Raw genomic sequence first — 17,031 nt, forward strand, 5'->3', positions numbered from 1 at the left:
TAAAGTGCAAAAAACAACAGGTTAAATTAAGTGGGTTTCTAACTATATTGGTCTCAAAACATTAACTGTTTTTCTCTCCACAGATGCTGTCAGACCTGCTGAGTTTTTCCAGCATTTATTTTTATTTCACACCTCCAGCATCTGCAGTATTTTGCTTTTATTTTAGGATAAATCAAGTGTATTACTTCGTGTCTGACAAAGACCAGAAAGGTCAACGAACCATATTATTTTGATTTGAGAAACAGATACCATGATTTGAATCTGACATTAAAAACCACACTAACAACTTTTGGAAATCGCAGGGTAAATTATTGCAGGTAACTGTTATGCCCAAACTGCTACAGAAGGGCAAAGGTTTAATTCAAAAAAAAAATAATTCAAAAATCGCAAACATGGAATGCGAAAAGGAGTGTGGAATCAAAACTGCACCTTGTCCTTTGCATCCAGATACTCAGATATCCGGGGCCTATGTTCTTGCCTCAGTTTCGAAAGAAGTCATGTTAGGCTCGAAGCGTTAACTCTGTTTCTTTCTCCACAGATGCTGCCAGGCCTGCTGAGTATTTCTAACGCTTTCTGTTTCTTATTCCTTGCCTTAGCTGGTTGGCAGGGCTCCAGTCCAAATGCTCCATCAGGCTCAGAGGGTAAGTACAGGGCCTGGAGCGCTGAGGCTCACTCACTCGCTCGCTCGCCCGTCCTCCCTTCCCTCCCACTCACTCACTCACCATGGCTTCCAGGTCCGCCCAAGTCGTCTTCTGCGAGTCGCAAACCAGGAAAGTTTGAGTCTCCCCGCCGCAGCTCACGTTCAGCTTGATTTGCTCCTCCATCCCTTCCCCCCCGACCGCCCGATGATTCAGAAGGTGGTGGCAGTAGCGGCGGGCCGGTTATCGCGGTTCCCCCTCAGCGAAGATCCCGGATTCACTGCCACAGCCGCCGCAGCTTCTGTTTACATCAGAGCCCTGACATTACCCAGCATCCCTCCCGGCCCAAGGTAAACACGGTCTCCCATTGGCCGCCGCCAGGTCACCTGCCAAGACGTGACGTCGAAACCGGCACGGTTTATTTATATATCTAGAATTTAATTCGCCTTTCGTCAAAAAAAATGAAGAGCAGGAACCGTGACTATCAAATGCGGGACGGCAAAAAAAAAAAAAAATCCGCAGCCGTCATTTCACGGCTATGAATTGAAAGCTGAAGCGCTGTCTGACGTCATCGGTTTTGACGTACAATGGGCACGCTCGGTCCGTTCACGTCATTGCGTCGTGCGTCATGTCATGTGACGTGCAGGCGGCGCGGGAAAACCGAAATATGGCGGAGGTTGTAAACAAGGTTTAGAGCTGCGGGCGGAGTAATCGTGAATCGCCGTTGTCCACGGATCCGACTTCTTATTGCTCCAGGTGTTTTTTATGTATATATATATATATATATATAAATGTGTGCGAGTTGCTGCGCTTCCAGTAAAGAGCCTTGAGATTTGTGTTCTGTATGAGGGTTGACTCGAAAGCCCGAGTGCGACCAGTTGAGCAACAGCTGAATAAAAACAAAGAACTGCGGATGCTGGAAATCCGAAACAAAAACAGGAACGGAAATACCGGGAAAAACTCAGCAGGTCTGGCAGCATCGGCGGGGAAGAGTACAGTTGACGTTTCGAGTCCTCATGACCCTTCAACAGAACTAAGTAAAAATAGGAAAGGGGTGAAATATAAGCTGGTTTAAGAGAGGGGGGAGGTGTTGTTGGGACAAACAGCCAGTGAAAGGTGGAGATGACCAAAAGATGTCACAGACAAAAGAACAATGAGGTGTTGAAGGTGGTGATATTATCTAAAGGAATGTGCTAATTAAGAGTATAGGGCAGGACAAGCAAGGTACAGATAGCTCTAGTGGGAGTGGGTTGAAATAAGACTAAAAGGATAAAAGGTATAGATAAACAATGGGTGGAAATACATTTAAAAATAATGGAAACAGGTGGGAAAAGAAAAATCTATATAAATTATTGGAAAAAACAAAGGGAGAAGAAACAGAAAGGGGATGGGGCTGGAGGAGAGAGTTCAAGACCTAAAATTGTTGAACTCTATATTCAGTCCGGAAGGCTGTAAAGTGCCTAGTCGGAAGATGAGGTGCTGTTCCTCTAGTTTGCGTTGAGCTTCACTGGAACAATGCAGCAAGCCAAGGACAGACATGTGGGCAAGAGAGCAGGGTGGAGTGTTAAAATGGCAAGCGACAGGGAGGTCTGGGTAATGCTTGTGGACAGACCGAAGGTGTTCTGCAAAGCGGTCACTCAGTCTGCGTTTGGTCTCTCCAATATAGAGGAAACCGCATTGGGAGCAACGAATGCAGTAGACTAAGTTGGGGGAAGTGCAAGTGAAATGCTGCTTCACTTGAAAGGAGTGTTTGGGCCCTTGGACGGTGAGGAGAGAGGAAGTGAAGGGGCAGGTGTTGCATCTTCTGCGTTTGCATGGGGAGGTGTCGTGGGAGGGGGTTGAGGAGTAGGGGATGATGGAGGAGTGGACCAGGGTGTCACGGAGGGAATGATCCCTACGGAATGCCATCAGGGGGGGTGAAGGGAGGATGTGTTTGGTGGTGGCATCATGCTGGAAATGGCGGAGGATGATCCTTTGAATGCGGAGGCTGGTGGGGTGATAAGTGAGGACAAGGGGGACCCTATCATGTTTCTGGGAGGGAGGAGAAGGCGTGAGGGCGGATGAGCAAGCGATGGGCCGGACACGGTTGAGGGCCCTGTCAATTACCGTGGGTGGAAACCTCGGTTAAGGAAGAAAGAGGACATGTCAGAGGAACTGTTTTTGAAGGTAGCATCATCAGAACAGATGCGACGGTGCGAAGGAACTGAGAGAATGGGATGGAGTCCTTACAGGAAGCGGGGTGTGAGGAGCTGTAGTCGAGGTAGCTGTGGGAGTCGGTAGGCTTGTAATGGATATTGGTGGACAGTCCATCACCAGAAATTGAGACAGAGAGGTCAAGGAAGGGAAGGGAAGTGTCAGAGATGGACCGTGTGAAAATGGAGGGGTGGAGATTGGAAGCAAAATTAATCAATTTTTCCAGGTCCTGACAAGAGCATGAAGCAGCACCGAAGTAATCATCGATGTACCGGAGAAAGAGGGAGGGGGCCGGAGTAGGACTGGAACAAGGAATGTTCCACATACCCCATAAAGAGACAGGCATAGCTGGGGCCCATGCGGGTACCCATAGCCATACCTTTTATTTGGAGGAAGTGAGAGGAGTTAAAGGAGAAATTGTTCAGAGTGAGAACAAGTTCAGCCAGACGGAGGAGAATGGTGGTGGATGGGGATTGTTCGGGCCTCTGTTCGAGGAAGAAGCAGAGAGCCCTCAGACCATCCCGGTGGGGGATGGAGGTGTAGAGGGATTGGACGTCCATGGTGAAGAGATGGTTGGGGCCAGGGAACTGGAAATTGTTGATGTGACGTAAGGTGTCAGAGGAATCACAGATGTAGGTGGGAAGGGACTGGACAAGGGGAGAGAGAAGGGAGTCAAGATAGCGAGAAATGAGTTCCGTGGGGCAGGAACAGGCTGACACGATCGGTCTGCCGGGACAGTCCTGTTTGTGGATTTTGGGTAGGAGGTAGAAGCGGGCCGTCCGAGGTTGGGCGACTATCAGGTTGGAAGCTGTGGAAGGAAGATCTCCAGAGGAGATGAGGTCAGTGACAGTCCTGGAAACAATGGCTTGATGTTCAGTGGTGGGGTCATGGTCCAGAGAGAGGTAGGAGGAAGTGTCTGCGAGTTGACGCTCAGCCTCCACGAGGTAGAGGTCAGTGCGCCAGACAACAACAGCACACCCTTGTCAGCGGGTTTGATGACAATGTTAGGGTTGGACCTGAGAGAACGGAGTGCAGTAAGTTCAGAGAGAGACAGATTAGAATGGGTGAGAGGAGCAGAGAAATTGAGACGACTAATGTCACGCCGACAGTTCTAAATGAAAAGATCAAGAGAAGGTAAGAATCCAGTGGGAGGGGTCCAGGTGGAGGGAGAATATTGGAGGTGGGTAAAAGGATCCGTTGAACGGGGAGAGGACTCCTGCCCAAAGAAGTGAGCACGGAGACGAAGGCGGCGGAAGAAGAGTTCAGCATCGTGCCGAGCCCGAAATTCATTGAGATGAGGGCGTAAGGGTATGAAACTAAGTCCTTTGCTGAGCACTGAATGTTCAGCGTCAGAGAGGGGAAGGTCAGGGGCTATAGTGAATACACGGCCGGGGCTGGGATTGGAAGATGGGGTGGGGACAGAGAGACAGGCAGGGGTGGAGGGTCCTGGATGGGTGTTGGTGTCGATGAGTTGTTGGAGCTTGCGTTCCTTAGCACTTGAGAGAAAGAGAAAAAGTTTCTTGTTGAGGCGTCGGATGAGACAAAGAATAAAATGAAACGGGGCATGTGCAGCTTTGAAAAAGGGTGCATATCTCAGGGACATACAACGTTCCTTGGGTTGCTGTTCCCGTCGCATTCTGAGATCCACACTCAGTGCCATGCACCGCCATATGAACACACTCGACCTCTCCCTCCAGCACCACCGCCGCACCCTTTTTCAAAGCTGTGCATGCCCCCCGTTTCATTTTATTCTTTGTCTCATCCGACGCCTCAACAAGAAACTTTTTCTCTTTCTCTCAAGTGCTAAGGAACGCAAGCTCCAACAACTCATCGACACCAACACCCATCCAGGACCCTCCACCCCTGCCTGTCCCTCTGTCCCCACCCCATCTTCCAATCCCAGCCCCGGCCGTGTATTCACTATAGCCCCTGACCTTCCCCTCTCCGACGCTGAACGTTCAGTGCTCAGCAAAGGACTTAGTTTCATACCCTTACACCCTCATCTCAATGAATTTCGGGCTCGGCACGATGCTGAAATCCTCTTCCGCCGCCTTCGTCTCCGTGCTCACTTCTTTGGGCAGGAGTCCTCTCCCCGTTCAACGGATCCTTTTACCCACCTCCAATATTCTCCCTCCACCTGGACCCCTCCCACTGGATTCTTACCTTCTCTTGATCTTTTCATTGAGAACTGTCGGCGTGGCATTAGTCGTCTCAATTTCTCTGCTCCTCTCACCCACTCTAACCTGTCTCTCTCTGAACTTACTGCACTCCATTCTCTCAGGTCCAACCCTAACATTGTCATCAAACCCGCTGACGAGGGTGGTGCTGTTGTTGTCTGGCGCACTGACCTCTACCTCGTGGAGGCTGAGCGTCAACTCGCAGACACTTCCTCCTACCTCTCCCTGGACCATGACCCCACCACTGAACATCAAGCCATTGTTTCCAGGACTGTCACTGACCTCATCTCCTCTGGAGATCTTCCTTCCACAGCTTCCAACCTGATAGTCGCCCAACCTCGGACGGCCCGCTTCTACCTCCTACCCAAAATCCACAAACAGGACTGTCCCGGCAGACCGATCGTGTCAGCCTGTTCCTGCCCCACGGAACTCACTTCTCGCTATCTTGACTCCCTTCTCTCTCCCCTTGTCCAGTCCCTTCCCACCTACATCCGTGATTCCTCTGACACCTTACGTCACATCAACAATTTCCAGTTCCCTGGCCCTAATCGCCTCCTCTTCACCATGGACGTCCAATCCCTCTTCACCTCCATTCCCCATCGGGATGGTTTGAGGGCTCTCTGTTTCTTCCTTGAACAGAGGCCCGAACAATCCCCATCCACCACTACTCTCCTCCATCTGGCTGAACTTGTTCTCACTCTGAACAATTTCTCCTTTAACTCCTCTCACTTCCTCCAAATAAAAGGTATGGCTATGGGTACCCGCATGGGCCCCAGCTATGCCTGTCTCTTTATGGGGTATGTGGAACATTCCTTGTTCCAGTCCTACTCCGGCCCCCTCCCACAACTCTTTCTCCGGTACATCGATGATTACTTCGGTGCTGCTTCATATTGTTGTCGGGACCTGGAAAAATTGATTAATTTTGCTTCCAATCTCCACCCCTCCATCATTTTCACACGGTCCATCTCTGACACTTCCCTTCCCTTCCTTGACCTCTCTGTCTCAATTTCTGGTGATAGACTGTCCACCAATATCCATTACAAGCCTACCGATTCCCACAGCTACCTCAACTACAGCTCCTCACACCCCGCTTCCTGTAAGGACTCCATCCCATTCTCTCAGTTCCTTCGCACCGTCGCATCTGTTCTGATGATGCTACCTTCAAAAACAGTTCCTCTGACATGTCCTCTTTCTTCCTTAACCGAGGTTTTCCACCCACGGTAATTGACAGGGCCCTCAACCGTGTCCAGCCCATCTCTCGCGCATCTGCCCTCACGCCTTCTCCTCCCTCCCAGAAACATGATAGGGTCCCCCTTGACCTCACTTATCACCCCACCAGCCTCCGCATTCAAAGAATCATCCTCCGCCAATTCCAGCATGATGCCACCACCAAACACATCTTCCCTGCACACCCCCCCACCCCACCGGCGGCATTCCGTAGGGATCGTTCCCTCCCTGACACCCTGGTCCACTCGTCCATCATCCCCTACTCCTCAAGCCCCTCCCATGGCACCTCCCCATGCAAACGCAGAAGATGCAACACCTGCCCCTTCACTTTCTCTCTCCTCACCCTCCAAGGGCCCAAACACTCCTTTCAAGTGATGCAGCATTTCACTTGCACTTCCCCCAACTTAGTCTACTGCATTCGTTGCTCCCAATGCGGTTTCCTCTATATTGGAGAGACCAAACGCAGACTGAGTGACCGCTTTGCAGAACACCTTCGGTCTGTCCACAAGCACACAAGCATTACCCAGACCTCCCTGTCGCTTGCCATTTCAACACTCCACCCTGCTCTCTTGCCCACATGTCTGTCCTTGGCTTGCTGCATCGTTCCAGTGAAGCTCAACACAAACTAGAGGAACAGCACCTCATCTTCCGACTAGGCACTTTACAGCCTTCCGGACTGAATATAGAGTTCAACAATTTTAGATCTTGAACTCTCTCCTCCATCCCCACCCCCTTTCCGTTTCTTCCCCCTCCTTTTTGTTTTTTCCAATAATTTATATAGATTTTTCTTTTCCCACCTGTTTCCATTATTTTTAAATGTATTTCCACCCATTGTTTATCTATACCTTTTATGCTCTTTTAGTCTTATTTCACCCCACCCCCACTAGAGCGATCTGTACCTTGCTTGTCCTGCTCTCCACTCTTAATTAGTACATTCCTTTAGATAATACCACCACCTTCAATACCTCTTTGTTCTTTTGTCTGTGACATCTTTTGGTTATCTCCTCCTATCACTGGCTGCTTGTCCCAACAACGCCCCCCCCCCGTAAACCAGCTTATATTTCACCCCTTTGCTAATTTTACTTAGTTCTGTTGAAGGGTCATGAGGACTCGAAAAGTCAACTGTGCTCTTCTCCGCCGATGCTGCCAGACCTGCTGAGTTTTTCCAGGTATTTCTGTTTCTGTTTTTGTGTTGAGCAACAGCTGAACCTGTGCAGTATGTCACCATTGACTTGTTATTGTAATAGGATTAAAAGACAGTGAGTAAGAGGAAGTTTCCTGTTACTGATTTTGAAGCCAAAAAGTTTGAACAAGTGAGATGATGGCAGGACTGTAGGCCATTCGGCCCATCGTGTCTGCGCCAGCCTAAAAAAATTTTTTTTTTAAATTAGCTGCCCGTTTTAATCCTACCTTCCAGCACCCGGTCTATAGCCTTGCAGGTTACAACACTTTTAGTTGTAGATCTAGGTACATTTTAAATGGGTTGAGGGTTTCTGCCTCCACCACCAAACCAGGCAGTGAATTCCAAACACCCACCTGGGTGAAGAAGTTTTTCCTCATGTCCCCTCTAGTGCTACCAGTCACTTTAAATCTGTGCTCCCTGGTAATTGACTTCTGCCAGGCATCCCTGTCTATCTAGGCCCCTCAATCTTGTACACTCAATCAGGTGACCCCTCAGCTTCATCTTTTCCGAGGAAACAACCGCAACCTATCCAATCGTTCCTCGCGCCTGCAATTTTCAAGGCCTGACAACATTCTTGTAAATCTCCTCGGTACTCTCTCCAGAGCAATTATGTCCTTCCTGTAATTGGTGACCAGAACTGTACACACAATTCTGCCACCTTCAGGGACCGGTGGACATGCACACCAAGGTGTCTCACTTCCTCTACTCCTCTCCAATATCCTCCCATTTATTGTGTATTCCCTAGCTTTGTTTGCCCTCCCCAAATGCATTACCTCACACTTCTCTAAATTGAATTCCATCTGCCACTTTTCCGCTCTCAACCAAACCATTGATATCATTCTGGAGACAACAGCTACCCTTTTCACCATCAACTACACAGCCAATTTTTGTGTCATCTGCAAACTTCCCAATCATGCCACCCACATTTAAGTCCAAATCGTTAATATATACAACAAATAGCAAGGGACCCACACTGAGCCCTGTGGAACACCACAGGAAACCAATTTCCATTCGCAAATACATCCATCACCCATTTCCCTTTGTTTCCTTTTGCTGAGTCAATTTTGAATCCAACTCGCCATATTCCCCTGTATCCCATGGGCTTTACCTTTTTAACCAATCTGCCGTGTGGGACTTTGTCAAATGCCTTACTAAAATCCACGTAGACAACATCCACTGCACTACCCTCTTCGATCCTCCTTGTTACTCGCTCGAAAAATTTGATTAAATTAGATGCAACCTTCCTCTAACAAAACCGTGCTGACTATCCCTGATTAATCTGTTCCTTTCCAAGTGACGTTTTATCCCGTCTCTCAGAATTGATTCGAATAATTTTCCCACCACAGAAGTCAGACTGATCAGCCGAGAGTTATTTGGCCTAGCCCTCGCACCCTTTTTAAATAATGATACAATGTTCGCAGACCTCCAATCCTCTGGTACCTTGCCTGTATCTAATGAGGATTGTAAAACGATCCTCAGTGCATCTGATATTTCCTCCCTGGCTTCCTTCAACAGCTGGGATACAATCCATCCGCCCGTGGTGACTTATCCACTTTCAAGGATGTCAGTCCCTCCGGCACACCCTCTCTCACAATGCTTATTGTCTCTAATATTTCATACTCCTCCTCTTTAACTAGAATATCTAAAATATTGTGGATGCTGGAAATCAGAGACAAAAACAGAATACTGGAAATACTCAGTAGTTCAGGCAGCATCTGTGGAGAGAGAAACAGTTAAAGTTTTAGGTCATGATCTTTTATCGGAACTGGAAAAAATTTCTTTAATGTAATGGATTTTGAACAAATACAGAGGCAACACTAACAGCATACGTTCAAATACCATTGTGGCTGAGATAGACTGGGGACCTGCCCCCTCGCTCTGCCCCTGAGAGTGGTAGGCAATGGCAAACCACCACTGACAAAAAACTGCCAAGAAAAATGGCTCAGAATGAAGCATCAACGGACAACAAAATTAATAGAGGCAAATCCAAAGATGACATGCTCTACTCCTGGCTTAAACAAGGGTTGTGGTTTTTGTTTTGTTAATGACTAGGAAGTAAGTGTTGCACTGTCTCGGTTCCTGACAACATATAGATTTTTTATGTGCATAAGGATCTAGTTAAGAACTTTGGAAAACCATTCCCATTGGGCGCAGTTAGACTGAGCAGTTAATAACCAGGGCGAATAAAGATGTTTTTAAATTTGCAAATCAAATCTGTCCCCCTTCCTGGCCATCATCTTTTGAACCATACTGTTCACAACCTAAGCATTCTATTTGACCCTTCAGTGTGCTTCCAACCACCTATATTGTTTCATCACCAACATCATATATGTCCATAATACCAGCTATCTCAGCCACCTGTCTCTGAACTTACCTGTGCTTTTGATATCTCCAGACTCGATTATTCTGATGCCCCTCCTTTCTTCCAGCCAGTTCAGCGCATTCAAAACTATTGTGTACATCTAGCACACACCAAGTCCTGTTCATCCATTGCCCCCGTACTCTCAGGCCTACATTGGCTCCCAGTCTCTAAATGCCTTTTTTTTAAAAAGCTTCTCACCCTTGTGTTCAAATTCCTCCAAGGGCTCAACTCTTTCTATTTCTAACCTCCTTATAAATCCCTGAGAAGTCTGTGTTTCTCAAACTCTATCCTTACCCATTCACCATTTCTTTCACCTCACCATTGGCAGCTTGACCTTCAGCTCTCTGGGTCCTAAGGTCTGAAATTGCCCCCCTAAACTTCTGTCTCTCTACCTCTTTCTCCTCATTTAAAACCCTCTAGAAAACCTAAGTTTTTGACCAGACTTTTGATCATCTGTCCAACTGTCTCCCATGAAGCACATTGCAATCTATCTTTCTATTAAAGCAAGTTGTTGTCTCTATATGAAGTATAAATAGTCGCTTGGTAGTACAGAACTTGAGTATTGCTGAAAAGAGGAATGCTGTCGAAGCTTTTTGTCTTGCACTCATCAGGACAGACCCAAGAATTTCAGATCTCAAAGGGAAAAACAGTTTATACTGCATAAGAAGAGGGTGCTGATTGGTTGGCAAGTGTACCGTGGTAGAATCAAGGAGAATGCACCAGGGAACAGTTAACTGCCAACCTTTGTTTAAATTTAAACCAGACATGTTGCCACAGTAAATGAACCAGGGAATAGCTTTCCCCAAAGCTTTTGTTTAGCTTGAAAAAGATGCAATGCATGGACATGTTCTTTTTGGTTGCAAAGGACAGGGAATATGTAGAATATCTTGACACGTTTTTCAAAATGCGGTTTCCAATGGATAACACTTCTGCAGTCATGTCAACATTTTTGGGGAATTCTTTTGTTTTATCATAGCATTTTTAATTTATAAAATGGATGTTGAGTGGGTCACAACATTCCATTTCAAAGTTCATTGAAAATTTCAATCTCCAACTCTGCAGTCAGGAGGAGATGGAGCAACTGGAGATACTAGGAGCATCCAGAAGTTATGGAGAGAGGCACATCAGGGTAACATGGAGAAATTGGGCTAAGAGATATAGAAATCTCTAGATACTGAGATAAAGAACAAAACCCAGACAACACAAAAGATTGGGACACAGTTATAGCGAGAGAGATGCAATGATTCAGGAGATTTATACAACAAAAAAAAGGGCAAGGCTTCTGAGACCAAGCATATATTTGCGGTAGAAAGGTATAAGAAACTATAAAAGCTAAGATATAAACATCAGGTGAGCACAGGACTTGAGCAAGGCCTCTTGAGATCTACTTAGGAAAGCTGTTTGCCCTGTGCTGTGTTGCATTGGTATACTGGCACAGCATGCTGGAGTAGAATTTCCTGTATATTCGTGACCAGAGACACATGAGTTCGGGGTGTAAAGAAAATAACAAGTATAAAGGATTGAGGAAACTCTGCCACGAGTGTTGTGTGCAATTATTGCACTCCACTCCGCCTGAGCTTCCTTGCTGTTTTTCACCCATCCGTCAATTTTTATGCCAAATGTATTTCTGCCCCAATGGGAGGGTGCTGGGCTGGGTGGCAGGGGAGGTGTGGTTGGGTGGGGTGCATATGGGGGCCAGTGCAGTTGCGGGGGGAGGGGGAAATATCTACAATTGCACAAGCATCAGCATGCATTATTAAAAATTGATAGCTTCCAGAATTGCAAGTTCCTATAGTTGCTGTACCTAATCTGCGCTCATGATAGTTAGATAGCTTGAAACTTTAATTTTCCAAATTGTAGAAGGATTATGTGTTGTAAGTTCGGTGCTTTCCTTGGGCCCTGATTACTTATGCTGGATTCCTTTTGTTTATGCCCTATTTTACAGTCTTGCATGCAAATGGGATTGGCAGAAAGTTTGCGGTGTAAATAGACATTGTTGCGACCCCTGTGGGGAACCCTATACCAAAATAACCAAATTTACTGAATGACCCCCAAATGAAGAAATTATCAACAGGATTCCACTCTTTGTAGTTTTTACTTTAACACCCATCAGAACCAACGCAAATTATGCATGAATTAACAGGCAAATGATATTTCAAATAAAAAGGTAATATTCACTTTGAATAGTGGGTGCAATAAAGATACATCATATGCAACCTCGAGCATTCGTATCATTCCCCGCACAAATTTGGCTCTGCATAGCTACACAGCTCCACCAATGTGATGTTCTTTATTCATGCATGGTAGGTCAGGAGTTCTATCTGACAACAGCTTTCACCTTCAAGTTTCATGGGTACAATTATCATCAGCAAGGCCACTTCTGGGTAAACACCCAGCAGTGTCTCTGAGCTGTTCACACAACTTTCCAGGTTTTAAACCTTGATAGCCAGCTCGCGCAGTACTCCAAGGGCAGGATTGGATATCAGTTTTCAATTTCTTTACAACCAGAGATATTTAATTACCCTCCTTTTGAGTTGCTTAATTAATATTCTTTCATGGTGGTCTCTGAAGAAATCAAGCAGCAAAAATGGTAGGAAGTCATTGAAATGTATAAAATCCTGACAGAGCTGAACAGACTGGATGCAGGGGTGATGTTTCCTTTAGCTGGGGAGTCTAGAACAAGGGGTCAGTCTCAGGATACGGGGTCGGCCATTTAGGACTGAGATGAGGAGAAACTTCTTCACTCAGAGGCTGGTGAACCTGTGAAATTCTCTACCACAGAAGGCTGTGGAGGACAAGTCACTGAATATATTTAAGAAAGAAATAGATTCCTAGACTCCTAAGGTGTCAAGGGGTTTGGGAAGAGCGCAAGAGTATGGCGTTGAGATAGAGGATCATCCATGATCATATTGAATGGCGGAGCAGGCTTGAAGGGCTGAATTACCTACTTCTGCTCCTATTTTCTATGTTTCTATGGTTCATATAATTTCCAGGTTGTGATAATGCTCAATTAATTACAGTTTATATATAATCGTATTTTATCTTGGGGGAAAAGACCCAGAAGGTCCATTGGTTCTTTCTCTAACAAGGTACAAATTTATTTGCAGAGGTCATCAAACCAAAGTAGACAGAAATGTCTTTGTGTAAGTCAGAGATTGAACGTGTGCACAAGGTTCTGTCATTAATGTTGAAGAATTTAGAATGTCCAATATGGTAAGTCACAATTTTGTTTGTTTCTGAAGTACAAGAATATATGTGATCTGAGGTTCTGTTCATTCTGAATGTAATTTCCAGAAATTTGTGTCTAATTGGCTGTTATGGATAGCATATTAGTATACCAACAGTTGGTTACGTCCTGTACATTGCACATTTTTAAAAAAATCTCGTTTTTAAAGAATTATGGACGGGCGCGGTGCTGTTCTCCTTAACCATGTTGGATTCTGGTGCTGCTTAATCTCCAAATAAGCTCATTTACACTGGTTTGTAAATACATAAATATTTTCAGTTGTGGATTTCAAAAGGAAATTGGATAAACACCTAAAAGAGAGAGAATTTCCAGGGCCGGCATTTTCCAGCCCCATCATGATGGGGGAGATTCGGCAGCCCAGCCAAAAGTCCATTGATAAAAGCAAAATACTGTGGATGCTGGAAATCTGAAACAAAAATAGCGGGAAAAACTCAGCAGGCCTGATAGCATCTGCGGAGAGGAATACAGTTAACATTTCGAGTCCGTATGACTCTTCATCAGAACTAAGAAATATAGATTTCATACGGACTCGAAACGTTAACTGTATTCCTCTCCGCAGATGCTATCAGGCCTGCTGAGTTTTTCCAGCTGTTTTTGTTTCAAAAGTCCATTGACTTTGGGCGGGACCAGACAATCCCAACATTGGGTGGGGCCGGAAAATCCCGCCCCATGGCTACAGTGAAAAGCTGGGGGAGTGGAAGCAGGTGGGTCACTCTTACAGGGAGCGACCACAGACTTGGGAATCAAATACCTTCCTTCTGTGCTGTAGCCATTCAGTGATAATAGTTGTTGGCTTTTGCTGTGTTATGTGTAGCTTCCATGAATTTAATCCTTTCATTTATGTATTAGCTTAGAATTGATGAAAGAACCAATTTCAACAAAATGTGATCATCAATTCTGTCAGTAAGTAAAATATCCGCTTTTCTGAAGATACTTAGTGTTGCTACTTGTGGTTTTAAAAAAAATTTAAGAGATTACTGGTCCTCTGGCATTACTGCTTGCTAAATCTGCTCATGCAGATGTGGTGGGGGTAAAGAAATTCTGAGACCTTAACTGCCAAGTGAGTCAGCCATGACTCGGTTGGTAGCACTCTCTCCTCTGAGTCACACGGTTCTGAGCTCAAGTCTCGCTCCAGGACTTGGAAGGTTGACGCTCCACTGCAGTACTAAGGCAGATGCACATGAAAGATTCCATGGCATTATTTTGAAGAAGAGCAGGGGAATTATGCCTGATGTCCTGGCCAATAATTATTCCTTAATCAACATCACAAAAACAAATAATCTGGTCATTATCACACTGTGCTTGAAGGACCTTGCTGTGTTCAAATTGGCTGCCACATTTCCCACATTACAGCAATGACTGCACTTCAAAAGAACTTAATTCGCTGTCAAATGCATTGAGACATCCTGTGGTCGTGAAACGCATTACGTAAATGCAAGTCTTTTAATGTGTGTAGCGTTAGATAAACAAATAACAGTGATATATACAAATTGTATTTAAAGTAGAAGCTATTCCCTTTAGCTGATCAGTCATTATTTTCCCAATCTCTCTTATGAATTATGGCACTTCTTAATTACCATTTTTATAAATATATATGTTCACATGGTTGTTCTCATTTCCTCACAACAGTAATGTGACCTAATTTTTGACTGTTCCAAACTAATCCTCCTTGATTTGGACACTTCACTTAAAACAAAATACTGAGACTCATTTTGTTTTAAGTGAAGTGTCCAAATCAAGGAGGCTGAGACTCTGGTTCAGCCATTGAAAATATTTATTGACAGCTCTTTTTTGAATTGAGTGCCATTTATTTAAATCTAATCTCACAGCATTATTAAAATCTGAATTTTAAGTCTTTGTTCCTGTGTACATCTGTGCAAAACCCTTGAGTTTTGAAGAGTTACTAACACATACTTCACCTCCATGTTAAAATGTAAGTGTCTGTACCATGACATATGTTGGTAAACTGAAATAGCTGCTTAAAGAATAAAGCTAGGTTAGCCTTAACGTTTAATTGCAAAAAGCATTAAATTGTTGGAATTTTACAGAAATCTTCCATCTCCTAAATGTAAAATGTAAAACAATGTTTTTTTTTAAATCGCTCGCCTGAAGCCTGAAATTTACAAACAGTTAAAAGTTTTAAGATTCAGGAGTCTCAAAAAACGCAGTACAGGCAGTTCAGCTAAATATATAGGAAAAGTATAGACCCATGACAGTTGAGAATGGTTTACTGATCCCACAGGGCAAACGGACAGATGGCATAGAGTGTGTTGATGCCTGAACTTGTGGCGGCAGCATCCTGCTCTCTAGCCAAAGCATTAGGATATTTTTTCTCCTTCCCCTGCCCCCCACAGTCTTCCTCCATCTTCCCTGGTCCAACTTCCATCTGAAAAAGACAGGGCTGCCCTCTGCTTCCGAGATCCCAATAATTTACTTTATTTCCAGGGGCTCGTAGTTTGCCCTATGCCAACCACTTATTCCAATTATCTAACCAATGAATAGAGGAGAGGTTAGGGCAGTCGCCCCTCTCCACCCCCCCTCCCCCTTGACCCATCATTTCAGCTCGAGATCACCTTTTAATTTACCTCGTGCTGAGTCATTTGTTAGCCCTTACCTGACACTTGTATAGATAAGAGTGTACGAGGTATTGTCCTGTTGACTTAGGAATGTCAACTTGGAAGCCTGAATTGGGAGACCTCGACATTTCTAAGAACTACTTGTGTTTTTCCAGAGAGAGAAGAAAAAACATTTCTCTGCCAAGGTGGCCTTATGCAATGCCTACCAATTCCGTAAGAATTCTACACCTATTCAGAAAAGTATCATTTATTTCTTACAAATTACACCTCTGTAACTGACCCCTTAGCATATGTGCAGCTAACTGATTTTTCCAACTAACAGCAATAATCCTAACTTTGCTCCAGAGGTAACTGCTTGAGAGCAATGCCACTGGATATGTACCAAATTAAAAAAAAACATTTAATTTTGACTGCGACAAGTACCAATGAAAAGAAGTGATAGTGAAACAGAATTTGCGGACTGTGTTGTCATGAATGCTCCATTGCCAAATTTTCAGTGAAAAACAATGATCCAGTGCAGTTAGTAAAACATGAATTTATGCTGCTACTTTTTTTCCAGCTAACCTTTATTCATTTTTCTTTTACTACTTTTGTGAAGGTTCTGTATATTGAAGCTTTTTGATAAGAAGAAAAGTACTATACAGTGCCCATTGTGTAATAACACAGTGAGCAAGAGGTAGGTCAGTGTCAAGGTAAATAATGCGTTGCTCCTGTTGTTATTCATGTACCATATTGGAAGACACTCTCCCCAGAAAAGAGAGAAATCTGCATGAAGGCTTATGCATTGGTATATCTTGGATTGCAGCAGTAAAAATTGTACTGTAAGTAGGCATGCCGAGGTTGGCTGTACAGTTAGCTGCTCCATAATCTTGGGGAGATGGTGGTAATGTCACTGGACTAGGAATCCAGGAGCTCAGGCTAATGCTTTGGGGTCATGGGTTCAAATCCCACCATGGCAGCTGGTGGAATTTAAGTTCAATCAATAAATCTGGAATATAAAGCTAGTCTCAGTAATGGTGACCGTGAAACCATCATCGATTGTTATAAAAACCCACCTGGTTCACTAATGTCCTTTAGGGAAGGAAAGCTGCCATCCTTACCTGATCAGGCCTACATGTGACTCTGAACCCACAGCAATGTGGTTGTCTCTTAACTACCCTCTGAAATGTTAAATTCAAGGGCAGTTAGGGATGGGCAACAGATGCTGACTTTGCCAGCAACGCCTAAATCCCATGAAAACAATCAAGAATTACATTTCAGACTGATTCTGACTCTTACCCTGGCTCGTCCAATATCCCTCTGTGGCACTACTGCACTTAAGATTCAACGATCATGGCCCCTTTTCTGAGTTAATTACATTTTGTTTTTCAATAACAGCAGCAACAATTTGCATTTATATAGTGCCTTTAATTAGTCAGACATCCCAAG

The 17,031-nt window shown here is 44.8% G+C and overlaps 2 protein-coding genes across 5 annotated transcripts in view; one reads left to right on the forward strand and one right to left on the reverse strand.

Annotated features, from left to right (window-relative positions):
* Window positions 1–980, reverse strand: part of nbr1a (NBR1 autophagy cargo receptor a) — a 69,125-nt gene extending 68,145 nt beyond the window's left edge. For all 3 annotated transcript variants that reach the window (XM_078529723.1, XM_078529722.1, XM_078529721.1), the window contains exon 1: window positions 723–980. In XM_078529723.1, the coding sequence (XP_078385849.1) occupies window positions 723–824 (102 nt within the window). In that variant the 5' untranslated portion in view covers window positions 825–980. The remainder of the gene's footprint in view (window positions 1–722) is intronic.
* A 298-nt stretch (window positions 981–1,278) lies between these two features.
* Window positions 1,279–17,031, forward strand: part of LOC144668011 (breast cancer type 1 susceptibility protein homolog) — a 65,763-nt gene continuing 50,010 nt past the window's right edge. Inside the window, exons 1-4 of one of the 2 annotated variants that reach the window (XM_078529719.1) lie at window positions 1,279–1,394; window positions 12,888–12,993; window positions 13,877–13,930; window positions 16,202–16,279. In XM_078529719.1, the coding sequence (XP_078385845.1) occupies window positions 12,914–12,993; window positions 13,877–13,930; window positions 16,202–16,279 (212 nt within the window). In that variant the 5' untranslated portion in view covers window positions 1,279–1,394; window positions 12,888–12,913. The remainder of the gene's footprint in view (window positions 1,395–12,887; window positions 12,994–13,876; window positions 13,931–16,201; window positions 16,280–17,031) is intronic. The other variant, XM_078529720.1, reaches the window with a different exon arrangement.

Source organism: Cetorhinus maximus, chromosome 25 (assembly GCF_964194155.1).
Source record: "Cetorhinus maximus chromosome 25, sCetMax3.hap1.1, whole genome shotgun sequence".
Taxonomy (NCBI): Eukaryota; Metazoa; Chordata; class Chondrichthyes; order Lamniformes; family Cetorhinidae; genus Cetorhinus; species Cetorhinus maximus.